General features: G+C 39.3%; 1 protein-coding gene across 1 annotated transcript in view; it reads right to left on the reverse strand.

Annotated features, from left to right (window-relative positions):
- The window catches only part of SPG11 (SPG11 vesicle trafficking associated, spatacsin), a 77,271-nt gene that overhangs the window by 8,261 nt on the left and 54,242 nt on the right, over positions 1 to 14,768 (reverse strand). The window contains exons 28-34 of the mRNA XM_051977228.1: positions 10,948 to 11,107; positions 5,342 to 5,556; positions 3,864 to 4,623; positions 3,125 to 3,264; positions 2,419 to 2,617; positions 1,595 to 1,732; positions 217 to 350 (exon numbers count right to left, since the gene is read on the reverse strand). Of these exons, the coding sequence (XP_051833188.1) occupies positions 217 to 350; positions 1,595 to 1,732; positions 2,419 to 2,617; positions 3,125 to 3,264; positions 3,864 to 4,623; positions 5,342 to 5,556; positions 10,948 to 11,107 (1,746 nt within the window). The remainder of the gene's footprint in view (positions 1 to 216; positions 351 to 1,594; positions 1,733 to 2,418; positions 2,618 to 3,124; positions 3,265 to 3,863; positions 4,624 to 5,341; positions 5,557 to 10,947; positions 11,108 to 14,768) is intronic.

The raw sequence follows: 14,768 nt of genomic DNA on the forward strand, positions 1-14,768 counted from the left end.
TAATTTGAGGCTCATTTTCTTTTCCTGTGTCATGTCTGACTCTCCTGACTTAAGTTTAAAAAATATGTGCAAAAACAATTTATTAAATAGCTACTACATGGAAAAATACTGTTCTGAATACTTAGAGATATAAAATTATACAGGACAAAGTCTTTAATTTATGGAACTTCTGTTCTCCTGAGCTATGTCCAGGGTAGCTGTGAGGGGGTTACTTACCACCAGTCCATACTCGTCATTAGGGGCTAAATGGTTATCAGTGAACAGTCGAGCTGCCTGCAGGACTCTGATAATGCCTTCCATATGACAGGTCAGAGTGAAACACTGATGGGCCAGAATCAATAATTCTGTAGCTGTGAACAAAAGAGAAGAGAGGCTGCTGAGATGGCTGGGAATAGAGATGCTCGTGTTTCCTTGGCTACAGAGCAGTGAAAAGGGTAAGGGTGTTTAGCTGTTCTCAGTAGTACAATAATTTGAGGAACTTATGATGGAAAATGCTATCCAGCTTCAGAGAAAAACCTGATGGAGTCTGAATGCAGATCGACTGAAGATCTAAACTTTTTTTCCCCTTTCATTTTTTTTTGTTTTCTTTCTTTTTTTTTTTCCTTGCTGAGGCAACTGGGGTTAAGTGACTTGCCCAGGGTCACACAGCTAGGAAGTGTTAAGTTTTGAACCCTGACTTCATGGCTGGTGCTCTATCCACTACATCACCTAGCTGTACGTGGTTTTCTTTTTACAACATGACTAATATAAAAATAAAAGGCTAAGAGTGCTGGACACAGGGATTTTACCCTAGTGATCTCTTTAGCTACTTTATTGAATGCCCTGATTTTGCTGGCTCTATAAATCAGATTGTCAGATCTACTATTAAATGTCTAAAAATCCCCAGTGGGTGATTTAAGAAGGAAAATTAATTTTTCTAAAAGACTACTTTAGGACTCTCTTGGCCAAAATGATTCCACGAAGGATCTTAGATACAGGAAGGAAACTATTCACCAGATGGGAATTTGGAAAATCTATTTCTTTTTGTAGATTCATAAGAACTAGAGCTGGAAGGGATCTTGAAGTTCTGATATACCTTCTCATTTTACTGGAGAAAAACTGAGATCTAAAAGTTAAAATATCTTAGGCAAGGTCACACAGGTAGAGGAGAGACCAAACTAAAAACTCAGGTTACCTCTTTGATGGTCAATGTGCCACACTATCTTTTAAAGCGCTAAACCCAATCTCTGGAAACAAAGTGCAAAGAAGGAAGGTAGTTAATCCCAGTAGGCTCTGTCCTCATACCTAGGACGTAGCCAGATGTTATTTGCTATTCGTTAGCACAATTATCTTTCTATTCAGGCCCCCTGGGCCCAAGTGGAGATGGTAGGGCAGAAACAAAGGAGCCAGGCAGCAGAAATGGGTCTAGGTATTCAGAGTTTCCCAGTCTGCAGTTCCTCCATAGTCTGCACAGTAAGTCATGAAAAACTAGAGAGGCCTACTGGTGAAATAGTGGGGCAAGAAGAGGTGGGGGAGTGGGTGATGAGCCTCCAGGCAAACAAACACAAGACCACACACATACCCAAGCCCTCAGGACTACCCAGTGCTGACTTACTACAGGCCAGCTCCCCAGGGGGGACTGAGGAAATCTTATCTAGCAGCTTCATGCCCACCAGGGTGCGATCCTGGCAGAGAGCTGTCAGCTGGAGAAACATCAGGCCTTCCTCTGCTGGACTGGACACTTGCTTCTGTCCTGTTCAGATACAGGAAAAAACAGTTATTGTTTGTAAATATGAGGGAAAAAATGCACAAGGACCCAGCTAAGCACAGCTAATAGGATGGCACTTCTCTATGAGGGAAAGATGAACTCTGAGAGGTTTTTCTGCACAGGAAAAAGGCAATTAATACCGAGAGTAAGTTCTAGAAGCTATCAAGTGTATTCAGTCTCAGCACTGAGTTTCAATGTCAAATATGAAAATTCATCTAAGGTAGCCAGCTTTCTGCAAAAGACAGCATGAATTTTTCAACTGGAAGTTTAACTACTCCAAAACATCTCGGATTTCCTCAATACGGGACCTTCCTACACCAATGCAGATTAGAACTCTTTCATACCTTTTAGACCTTTTCATAAGAGGCTGTGACCCTAAATTTATCATCTGGTGACTGGCCTGATGATAAGCTTTTCTAAACTTGGCTTGGCTGGTCTTCATGACAGGCAATTTTGGGGATGTATATTTAAAAACCACCTCTTGTTCCTGCTAAAACTGATGTCTCACTGGTCCAGACTTCAAGAATTCAGAGTCATCCTTCAAGAAGATTCAAGAGAATAACTTTGGGGGAATAATCACAAGATATGAGTTTGAAAAACATCCTGGGTCACACCTCTAAGTGTCAGCACCTCACCAGTGCTTCCCCAGAGGCAGCAGGACCCTCTCTCACCTTTTTCTGCTGAGGCAGCCAGCAGCTCCCTCATCACCTCTTCAGCCACAAGCTCAGCCACCTGTTCTGCCGACAGGCCTTGGGTTGTGATGAAAGCCTGGGCTCGCTTGCAGCGGTCAGGCTGCTGGGAGGACAGGATGGCTTGGAGCACAGCAGTACTGTCCTGGACAGAGATTTCCCGGTAAGTGCAGCCCAGCTCCTGTGGGGTGAGGAGAGTACAGTGAAACTTGAGGCTGAGACATATATGCCAGGGAATTGCGACCCAAAAGAATTCTCCATTAATAAGCCCAGGCTACTACTGGGACTAAGCAGGAATCTTTGGAAGATTGAGTCAAAAGGATTAAGTTTCTCCTCTCTCACTATTTCACTAAGGGACCCAAACTCAAAACAAATGAACATAGACAAAAAAAAAATCTTTCATTCGGAAAGGGGCAAGGAAAGGAGTTATTTATAATTTCTTTTAGATAGGTGAGTTTAAATTCCCTAAAAAACTAGAAACTTAGCATGTGCCTTCTTTTCCTAAGTCAACTCATGCTTTACCAAGCACTCTTCTATATTCCCTATTCTTTCTCTCCTTGTCAATTCTCCCTCTTTTTCTAGCTTACTTTCCTTATCTTTCCCTTCCCTTGCAGCTAACCTGAATTCCACTTTTCCCCTTCATTCCGCACCTCATTACCCACACCAGAAAAGCACTATGTGCACATACCTTGGCAAGTTCATACAGACAAAGGACTTGCCGGCAGTAATTTTTTCCATGAAGACATCTGCTTATCAAAGTCTCCAAATGGAGTGCAATCTCATCACCATGTATGACCACAACGAAAGACTGACTATCCAGACTTGAGGCTAGAAGCAATTTATAAGCATGAGGGAAACAAACAGCAAAACATAGAAGCCATTTCACCTGGTGACCCTGGAGTTCTGGACTTTGTCTCCCGCTCCCAAATTTCCTTCATATACTTCCAAAAGACACCCCGTTAGTCAAAGTCACACAAGTTCCCTTCCATATGCCTTTCAAATCCTTTCTCCAACAATTCTGGCCTGAGCTATTGTACTTTTTATTATGTTGTTTTCCACTTAGTCTTATAAATTCATTGGAAACAGACTCAGTTCTCATTTTTATATGAGATAAACACAAGGTTAATCAAATAAAAGAAAGACTTTGATCCCAGAAATCTAGAGGAAAGTCAAAATATCAAAGTCAGGATTCCATAAGTTCATTTTTAAGTCAATTTAGAATTCAAAAACATTTTTCCCATGAAAAATAATTTTGATCTAAACAATCATGATATGCATTTAGGGTTCTAGCTTGGGATTCCCAGAATAAGAAGATTAGAAACTCTCTCTTTTTTTCCCCTTGGCAGTGGGTAAAGTTTGAAATATGGGGCTGAGGCCCTCCAGTGCTTGATACTAAGTTCAGGAGGCACTAGGTTCGAGTTACGTACTGCTCTGAAACCTCTTAATTGGAACTCCAACTTGCTCCTCTTCCTTCTCTAGCAGCAGCTCAGCGTCTCGAAGGATAGCTTGGATTTCTGGGTGCAAATCATCTATATTAGCTTCTCCTGAGGCCAATGCTCTACAGTGCAACACCAAGAAAACATCTTGGTTATAGAAATGAAAATAGTGGCAAATCCTGCTTGCTTCATGAACAGAACCATCATCTAACAGATGTCCTATTAGAAAGTTTAGTGACTCTGCCTCATTCTTATCCAGTCTACTCTCAGAGGCTTCTTTAGAGGGAAAGCCATTAATCTCTAAGTATTTTGAGGCATTCAGGGCAGCTAGTTTGGAGAAGGAAAATTCAGTGGCTAAGCTATCGAAGGAAAGGTCACCACTGGTTGAAATCTGTCGAGAAAGCTTTGATTCAACCACCTCTTGGTCACTAGAGTGAATTTGTTTGGTGATACGACAAAGCCAGATCTGCTTCTCCAGCTCTTCTAGCTTTCCTAAGGGTACAGGATCCTCCCGGGCAAGCCAATGGCCTGCCAGAGTAAGCAGCAAATGTCTTTCCATAACGTTGCACTGTTTCTTATCAGTTGCAGACTCAGATGTCACAGTGGCCTGGGCTAAAAAAAAATCAGATGCTATTTTTTTTAAAATGGAGTTCTTCTTAAAATTCTCATGACATTTTTTCCAGAATTCAATTCTTGCTTGTTTCAAGTACCACTGACCAATACGTTTTAAGGTCTGCATCTCCTGAGTTATCTGTAAAATAAATACAAATGCTACTTTAGGTTTTACATAAGATTTTTTTAAAAAGGATTTTTAGTTACACTGATTCTTAAGAAAAATATGAGCAGTATAACATTCAAAATAAAAAACAAAATTATAGAAATTAGAAGATCCCTATTAGAAAAGGTCATCTAATCCATTCATTCTGCCATCCCAGAAAAATGCACACTTAACCTACTTTAAAAGAATGATTAGGAAGAGATTTCACATTACTTTTTAATTATTCATTTTAGTTTCCAAATTCCCTTATCTAAAAAGTTTTTCCTTATAACTGAGTTTTTATATTACAGTCTAAGTCCATTCATAAACATGAAAAGCAATTCTTGAAGAATTTTTATCAAGAATCACAGGACCTTTCTATAAACAATGCCCTTAAGATCCATCCCATGGGAAAGATAAAGGAGAAAAAATTTGGAACACAAAATATTATGAAAATGAATGATGAAAACTATCTTTATGTGTATTTGGAAAAATAAAATGCTATTGAGGAAAAAAAAAGATTTATCCCATGGATTAATTCGTATAAAGTTTCTTTTGAAAGTTTTTGGCCATGCTTTCAATTCACTTTTTGGATGGAATTTAGAATGATTCTGTTTTACAGAATTAATTTTACTTTTAAAAAAGTACTGCCCTAGTCAATGCTGGTTTAAAAAGACAAGTTTTTATCCAGAACTAACCAACCTAACTTTACCTCTTCAATAATCAAACTGTCCACAGGTAATTCAGCTAATCCTGCGACCTTCCTAGCCAGGGCAAACTGTCCTCCTGTCTGCAGTCTTTCCACAATGGATCTACATTCCTCCTGAAAGTTCTCAGTGCTGTAACTGGTTATAATGGAATGATTAATAGCTATGGATGTATCCTTCAAAATCTCACTGAGCATACACAGCTTCTTTACATCTGGACCTGTAAAACAAAAAGAAGAGAGTTAAGGACACCACTATGGCATTTGAGGGTAATTGGGGTCAAGGATTGCAAACATTTTATCAAAAACAATAATGTGAAATCTGGAGATAGGACCTGTTCATACTGTTAATCACTCAATAATATAATTAATAGAAAAAACTAAAAAAAAATTGGAACCTCATAATTCTGAAACATTAAAACTGTTCAAAATAATCATACCAAATAGCCTGAACTCAACTGCCTAACAGTAAGTCTTTAAAAAAATTTTTTTTAATGTTTTTTATTTTCAAAATATATACACAGATAATTTTTTAACACTGATTCTTGCATAGCCTTGTGTTTTAGATTTCCCCCTCTTTCCCTTCACTTCCTCCCCTAGAAGGCAAACTATCCAGTATATGTTAAACATGTTAAAATATATGTTAAATCCAATATGTGTAAACATATTTATACAATTCTCTTGCTACACAAGAAAAATCAGATCAAAAAGGAAAGAAAACAAAATGCAAGCAGAGAAAGAAAGCTATGTTGTGATCCACATTCAGTTTCCATAGTCCTCTCTTTGGGTGTAGATGGCTCTATTCATCACAAGATCATTGGAACTGGCCTCAATCATCTCATTGTTGGAAAGAGTCATGTCCATCAGAATTTTACATTTTATTATATTGATGTTGCTCTGTATAGTGATCTCCTAGTTCTACTCACTTCACTTAGCATCAGTTCATGCAAGTCACTCCAGGCCTCTCTGAAATCAAACTGCTGATTGTTTCTTATAGAACAATAATTTTCCATAACATGCATATACCATAACTTATTCAGCCATTCTCCAATTGATGGGCATCCATTCTGTTTCTAGTTTCTTGCCACTACAAACAGGGCTATCACAAACATTTTTGCACATGTGGGTCCCCTTCCCTCCTTCAGGATCTTTTTGAAGTAGAAGCCCAGTAGAAACACTGGTGGGTCAAAGGGTATGCACAGTTTGATAACTTTTTGAGCACAGTTCCAAATTGCTCTCCAGAATGGTTGGATCCGTGCACAGTTCTACCAACAATATATGTGTCCCATTTTTCTTACATCCCCTCCAACATTTGTCATTATCTTTTCTTGTCATCTTCAATCTGAGAGGTGTGTAATGTATCTCAGAGTTGTCTTAATTTGCATTTCTCTGATTAATAGTGATTTAGAGCACCTTTTCATGTGACTACAAATAGTTTCAATTTCTTCATCTGAAAATTGTTTTAACTCCTAGGAAGTCTTTTTTTTTTGGCTGAGGCAGTTGGGGTTAAGTGACTTGCCCAGGGTCACACAGCTAGGAAATGTTATATGTCTGAGATCAGATTTGATCTCATGTCCTCCTGACTTCAGGCTCTATCTACTGTGCCATCTAGCTGCCCCAACAGTAAGTCTTAATACAGATTAACAGATGCATCAAGTCTACATTCTAGTTTATAACAAGGAGCAGCAGAGCTAAACAGGCTTGGGGCTTTCCAGTTTTCCACCACTGCTTCCACTCTGACTTGATATATCCAAGCGGCCACCATTGGCTGAGAAAACAAATCCATTACAAGATTAGCTGAAGGCAAAACAAGTAATCAAATAGGGAACATCTTAGTTAAAACAGGATGGCTAAGACTGTAACTGACATCCAATTCTCCAACTACTAGCCTGCTGTAATCAGAAGGTCACCTTACTTCAACCCAGGGTAGCTATTGGTCCTGAGTAACCCAACTAAGGGACAGGTAGATGGAGAAGTGGAGAGAACACTAAGATTAGAATCAGAAGGACTCTTCTTCATGAGTTTAATCTGATCCATCTCTTACTAACCACATGAACCTAGATAAATCACTTAATCTTCTTTGCCTCAGTTTCCCCAACAGTAAAATGAGCTGGAGGAAAAAATGACAACCCTTTCTAGTAACTCTGCCAAGAAAATGAGGTCATGAAAAGTTTGAAACGACTGAACTACAATGACCATCTGGCTAAGTTTCCATCATTAATCCTAGGGGAATCTTATTTTTCCTATAGAAAATCTTGACCAATACTTTTTTGACAAAAATTTGTAAATAAACTTGAGGTAGTTTCAGCTCTCACAATTTAGGAAGTTTCATGAACAAACTGAAAAAGGTCATAATGTCACAACTAAACATTTTCTATCATTTTCCTCAAAAGCCTGCATTTCTTACTTAGGGAGACAGGAAATGTATTAGAAATGAAAGCACATATTTATTTCAGTGATACAGGGCATGGAGCACTTCCTGAAGTCAGGAAGACATAAGTTCACATCCAGCTTCAGACCCTTACTAGCTATACAATCCTAGGCAAGTCATTTAATTCTGTCTGCTCAGTAATGTCATCTATAAAATAGGGATGATAATATGGCTGCTGTGAGGATCAAACAAGGTAGTAATTATAAAGAGCACAGAACATTGCACATAATAATTGCTATATGTTATTATTACTATTAATGCTAGTATTGTTATTATATGGCACTTTAAGGTTTGCAGACTGCTTTCCTCACAACATTACAAGGTAGAAAAGTAAAAACATGAAATCTACACATCTCTGTAAGGGTCCCATTTCAGAGGACTACAGTTGAAATCCCTTCAAACTCCTTCTAGTGAAGGCTATAGGAGGGAGTATACAGTTGGGCTCCACGCAGGTGAACAGACAGTATACTAGCAGAATGCATGTGAAAAGGGGACACTGACTTTCTGTGCTGTTGTCACATAGAATCACTGAAGCACTAGGATGGAAGTCACCTGGTCTAATGCCTACGTGAATGAAAATCACTCTATAACATTACTGCCCAGTATTCAACCAGCCTTTGCTTAAAGAACACTAGGGAAGAGCAGTTCCTCCCTGAGGGATGTCATCCTCTCCCTGGACAACTCTAAGTTTGGGTACTCTTTCCTCAATGTGCTAAGCCCAGGTCTGCCTCTCCAATATTGAGCTGCTCTTGACACAACTACCTGAGAAGAATACATCTAGCTCACAAAAGGCCTCCCAATACTTGAAGTTGGCTGGGATCTCCCTCTTAAATTTTCTCCTTTCCAAAATAAGTATCTCCAGACCCTCCACTGATCCTCCTTGGCTGTGCTGTCTCAGCTATGGTGATAGCTGTTTTATAGTTGCTCTCTAGCTTATTACTTTCCCTCTTTTCATCAGCAAGGGAAGGGAGACATAACTAGAGTTTTCACCTTCCAGTTAGCCACTTTCGTTCTCTTTTCTTTCTGATCCAAAGAGACTCAGTAGAGAAAATGGATGAAAAACAAGAATTCAGTGCTTCTCCAAATTTTCCACCATATTACCAACTCTGTATCTCATTGAGTACAGATCCGGTCTCTTCTTGGCTCCTCTTTTTTTCTACAAAGCTAAACCTTTCTTGTCTCTAGAATTACTTGCCCATTTTAGCCCACTCTGTACCATGGTTCACAGAGCATTCTTACAGGAGAATACCATGCTTCTGCCTTCATTCTTAGTTATGTACCCTTGTATGTTTCTTCTATTACAAGTCTTAAAAAAAACTAACCTGGTGAGTAAGCTTCCCATGAGGCTCTTCTAATATTTTTTCTGTTCTCCTCATGAAAATTCTCCTTTTGTCTTCCCAATTTCATTTTAAGGAATGCCTCCTCTCATCTTAGGCTGACATACTGCAGTTCAATGTTTGGATGTGCGATTCTACCTTTTTCTGAATTTTTGAGCAACTTTTCCTTGTTGAATTCAAGCTAAAGAAATGAAATCTACAAATCAAAGTCTAATGGACTTGCATTTGATTCCTGGCAAAATTCTAGGCTGTATTACTAATTAAAGGCCTAATTTATGAACATTTAGAAAGGGGAAATGGGGATCTCTAAAAGCTAGAGCAATTCATGCCAGATTAAGCTCATTTACTTTTCTGACAGGGTTACTAAGCTGGAGATCAAGAGAACACTACAAATATATTTTACCTGAATTTTGCCCAAGCATTTGAAAAAATCTCTCATGTTATGCAAAGATGTAAGCTAGATGATAGAATAGTTTAGTGTAGCTTTCTCCCAAAAGCTACAGTGCATATCAGACTCTGCCTTTCTTTTCCTTTATCAAAAATTCAAAGATGGATGGGATCACTTCTTTCAAGGTTTCCAAAGTTTGTATTTCAGCAATAAGATCCACATATGTGGTCAACCTTCATAATCAGAATTGCAGTTTTCTTCATTGCTTCTTTCACATTTTGAAGGAATCAATAAAGACAAGTCAAGAAATTATTAATTCCTCTGCTTCTGGCAGACAAAGTAAGCTTGAGCAGAAATCTAGACAGCCATAGACCGTCATTACTATCATGTTGGCATTCCAGTCTTGTGATCCAGTTCTTAAAAATCTTCATCCATTTTCTCTTTCTATTCAGGTGATTTGTGATATATTCCAATCATAATCTTGCTTCTATTTCTCCCTCCACTATTCTTAGCTAAATGTCATCCATCAGATTTTCCCCAGGAAATTCCCTAGGTTTCCACACATGAATTAATCTACTTAATACATAATAATACTATTCTGCTCTACCCCTTCCCTGCTTTTATTTATTGTTACTTTAAAATAAAGCCTACCCTTTCAGAGTCATATTCTAGTCACAACAGCAATCTTGCAAGTTCCAATTCTACATTGGAAGTCAAATTTGCCACCCTGCTTTAGGATCTCTAGTTCACCTTGCTCATCATCTGTAGCATATCATTCTTTGAGCATTTGGATATTGACATCTGTATTTTTTCCCTTGTTTGTTTTGAGCACTTCTCCTTTTTTTTTTTTTCTTATAGAATAGCTGCCCTACTGTATTTAGCTTGGTACTGTTACACAAGTATTCTTTTTCCCTCTCCATTTTCTGTTTGAAGTTTTCACACACATGTACTATCTACAGATAGATACATAACATACACAAAAAGACCATACATGAAAGTTGAAAAAAATGCAGTGCCACAATAGAAAGAAAACGATTAAAATTAAGGATAGTAAAAAAAAAAACAAAACACCAATTACTTTATGTATACATTTTCGGATATCTTATTTCTTGAGAAGGAATCAAAAACCTGATTTAAATTTTTTTTTTTTTTTTTTTTGCTGAGGCAATTGGGATTAAGTGACTTGCCTAGGGTCACACAGCTAGGAAGTGTCTGAAGCCACATTTGAACTCAGGTCCTCCTGACTTCAGGGCTGGTGCTCTATCCACTGAGCCACCTAGCTGCCCCAAGAATTGATTTTTAAAGGGCTTAAAAGCCATCCAATTCTCCTATAATCCAATTTAATTTAACTCAATAACATTTATTAAGCACCTACTATGGGCAAAACACTGTTAGGAATTAGTGATACGAAGATAAAAAAGCAAAAAAGAAACTCAGCTATCAGAAATACCATTACCTTCAGTAAAATGACCTATTTCGGAAAACAACTGTAATAGTTTACGTAGCTCATATTGGGTCTTGCACTGCTGCAACATAAGCTTCCAAAGCAAGTTGACTTGACATTTTAGCCATGGCACAGGTATAGCAAGAGTGACGGTATTATCTGCTTTTTCAATCTAAACAAAAAAAGAAGAGGGTTACAGAGAGTGATTTTACTCAAACAGCTAATTAAAAAAACACTAGGTTGGGATTAAGGGAACTGAGGAATACCCAAATTTCATCCCATGACTGTATCTTACCTAAACTTTGTATCTGGTAGGGGTTATCTTCCCATGGTTCAATGTTCTATTGCTAAGCAAATACTTTGAATGGAGTAACATGTAGCAATCTTTGTTTAGATACTTGTATTATTCCATAGATAAAGGCAGAGGAGAGAAGAATAGAAGGGTACAAAACTGGTAGGGGAAAGAACAGTGACAATCTAGATGCTCTCCTTGATGCTCTCTCTGCCTTTTTTTGAAAAGTTCAAATGTAAAGAACTCTCTCTCTCTCTCTGCCTCTCTGTCTCTTGTCTCGGTGTCCCTCTCTCTGTTTCTGTCTCTGTCTCTTTCTCTGTCCCTCTGTCTGTCTGTCTCTGTGTGTCTGTCTCTCCTCTCTCCTCCTCCCTCTCTGTTTTTCTCTCTCCTCTCTCTCCCTCCCTTTCTCTGTCTCTGTACGTCTCTCTGTCCCTCTGTCTTTGTCTCTCTCTCTGACTATCCGTTTCTCTCTCTCCTCTCCACCCCCCCCATTTCTCTGTCTCTCTCTCTTCCTCTGTCTCTGTTTCTCTCTCTCTCCTCTCTCCCCCTCCCTCTCTGTCTCTTCTCTCCCTCTGTTTCTCTCTCTCTTCTCTCTCCCCCTCCCTTTCTGTCTATGTATGTCTCTCTGTCACTCTTTCTCTCTCTCTCTCCTCTGTCTCTCTGTTTCTCTCTCTCTCCTCTCTCCCCTCCCTCTCTGCCTCTCCTCTCTCCGTTTCTCTCTCTTCTCTCTCCCCCTCCTTCTCTGTTTTTCTCTCTCCTCTCTCCCCCTCCCTTTCTCTGTCTTTGTATGTCTCTCTGTCCCTCTGTCTTTGTCTCTCTCTCCTCTCTCTCTGACTATCCATTTCTCTCTCTCTCTCTTCTTCCTCCCCCCCCAAGTCTCTGTCCTTCTCTCTCTGTCTCTCTCTCTTCCTCTCTCTGTTTCTCTCTTCTCTCTCCCCTCCCTCTGTCTCTCTCCCTCTGTCTCTCCTCTCTCCCTGTTTCTTTCTCTTCTCTCTCCCCCTCCTTCTCTGTTTTTCTCTCTCTTCTCTCCCCCTCCCTTTCTCTGTCTTTGTATGTCTCTCTTTCCCTCTCTGTCTTTGTCTGTCTGTCTGTCTGTCTCTCTATCCATTTCTCTCTCTCTCCTCTTCCCACCCCCATCTCTCTGTCCTTCTCTCTCTGTCTCTCTCTCTCCTCTCTCTCCTTTCTCTGTTTCTCTCTCTCTCCTCTCTTCCCCTCCCTCTCTGTCTCTCTCCCTCTTTATGTCTCTCCTCTCTACCTCTGTTTTTCTCTCTCTCCTCTTTTCTCCTCCCTCTCTCCCATCTCCCCCCTCTCCCCCCACACACATGAGAGATGGCTAATGACTACTGGACTTCTGTGAAGAAGAGTATACATAAACTGATAAAAGCATGTACAAAAAATTCAGCAATGCTAAATAAATACTACCAGTGTTGATTACAAATCTAAGACAAATGTGCTTAGCATCTTTTCCCCCCCAGCTAATTCCAGGACTACATTATACAAGTCCTATATTAAACAGAATCTTGAATTTGAAAGGGACTTGGGAGGTCATGGAGTCCAAACCACATTGGAACAAAAATTTCCCTTATAAAAGGTCTGACAAGTGGTCACCCAGACTTCACTGGAAGATTTCCAATGACAGCCCATTCACAACATTCACAACCAGGGATTCTATTACACTTTTTGGAGAGTTCTAAATATAAGTTATTCCTGACATCAAATCTAACTGGACCTCTGTGAATGTAAGTGCCTGGTACATACTAGGCACTTAATAAATGTTTCCTGTCTGTTCTTTGCAGCTGCTCATTCTGCCCTGCTGGCTTAAGCAGAACAGAATTTTTACATGATAGCCCTTCCAATATTTGAAGACAGTGATTTTGTTCTTCCTGCACCTTCTCTGCTCACCCTGTGTTCTTCATATGATCCTCCTTTGATATGCTCTCGAGACCTTTCCTAAAGCTGTCCATCCTCTTCTAGCTATTCTTTTGCTCACCAGTGTCTATCCTACCAATTGACACCCATGACTGAACACAAACCAATGTATTTTGACCAAGATAGAACTATTATTACATTCCTGGCCTTTTCTGATTACCCATTATGCCACTGGGTTCATAATCAGCTTGTACACCCCCAGTCTTTTCAAGAGAACTTCCTATGTAGCTACATATCTCTCATCTTATTACTGGGAAATCGATTTCTTGAACCCAAGCATGAGACCACATTTATCCCAATTAAATTTTACCTTATGAAATTTGGTCCAAACCCTAGCCCACCAACAATGTCTCTTTAGATGCTGACTTTGGCATGCAGTTTTATGTAATGTGCAAATGTGTTAAGTTGCCCATCTATGCCTTTATCAGTGTTTTCAGTCAACAAGCATATATTATGCATTGATTATGTGTCAGGAATAATGCTGGAGATAGCAAGGCAATAGCAAAACAGTCTTACATTCTAAAGGGAATTTCATGGAGTGAGAAGATTAGGTGGAGATATGAAGGAAGTACAAGATAGGCAATGGGATCAGCCTGTGGAAAGGCAAGAAAAGAAATAGATGTCATGCATGAGGAATAGCAAACAGGCCAGTCTGGGTAGATCAACTGAATTCTGGAAAGGTAGTAAAATTAAATAAGCCTTTAAAAAGTTAAGCTGGAACTAGCTGGGAAGTTCTATAAATGCCAAACTTTATCTGAGAAGCAAAAGAGAGAGAGATTTTTGAGCAAGGGAAAACATGGCTTTGATTCTGTTTAGGATTATTATTTGAATAGCTGTATGGAGAACTGATTGGAGAAGGAAACAACTTGAGGCAGGGAAGTTAAGAAATTACAGCAATAATACAGGTAAGAAGTAATAAGAATCTGAATTGAAGATAGTAATGAAATGAATGGTGATATAGGGATGTTGTCAAAGTGGAATCAGCAAAACGTGGCAACTAACCAGCTATGGGAATGAAGGAGACTGCAGACAGGAAGAATCTGAGATTGTAAACCTAGAGGACTGGAGAAGTGGCAGTGCTCTTGACAAGAAATAGGGAAATGCAGAAGAAAAGAGAATATGCGGGGGAAAGATAATGATTTCTGCTTGATAAAAATGTTAATGAATCCCAGTCAAAACACAGATTTTTGAAGCACTCCACTGCAGAGTTCCTTCCATGGTTGAGCTTAAATCATTACTCTATGGATCTAGTGATTCAACCAGTTACAAATTCAGCCACCCCCCAATCAATAAACATTTATTAAGTGTCTAGTATGGGCCAGGCACTGTCCTAAGCATTAATGATACAAAAAGAGGAAAAAACAGTCCCTGTTCTAAGGTATTTGAAAGACTATGATGTCAATGAAAAATTAAGATTCGGTTTGCTTGGACCCAGAGACAATGGTGAGAGTTGCAAAGAAGCAAATTTAGACTTGACACCAGGAAAAGCTTCCTAACAATTAAAGCTGTCCAAAAGTGGAATGTGCAGCCTTAAGAGCTGGAAGGTACCCCCTTATGAGAGGTCTTCAAGCAAAGGTTGGACGGATATCTGCTGGATAGTAGTTATTATAGT

This window comes from Antechinus flavipes, chromosome 2 (assembly GCF_016432865.1).
Source record: "Antechinus flavipes isolate AdamAnt ecotype Samford, QLD, Australia chromosome 2, AdamAnt_v2, whole genome shotgun sequence".
NCBI lineage: Eukaryota > Metazoa > Chordata > Mammalia > Dasyuromorphia > Dasyuridae > Antechinus > Antechinus flavipes.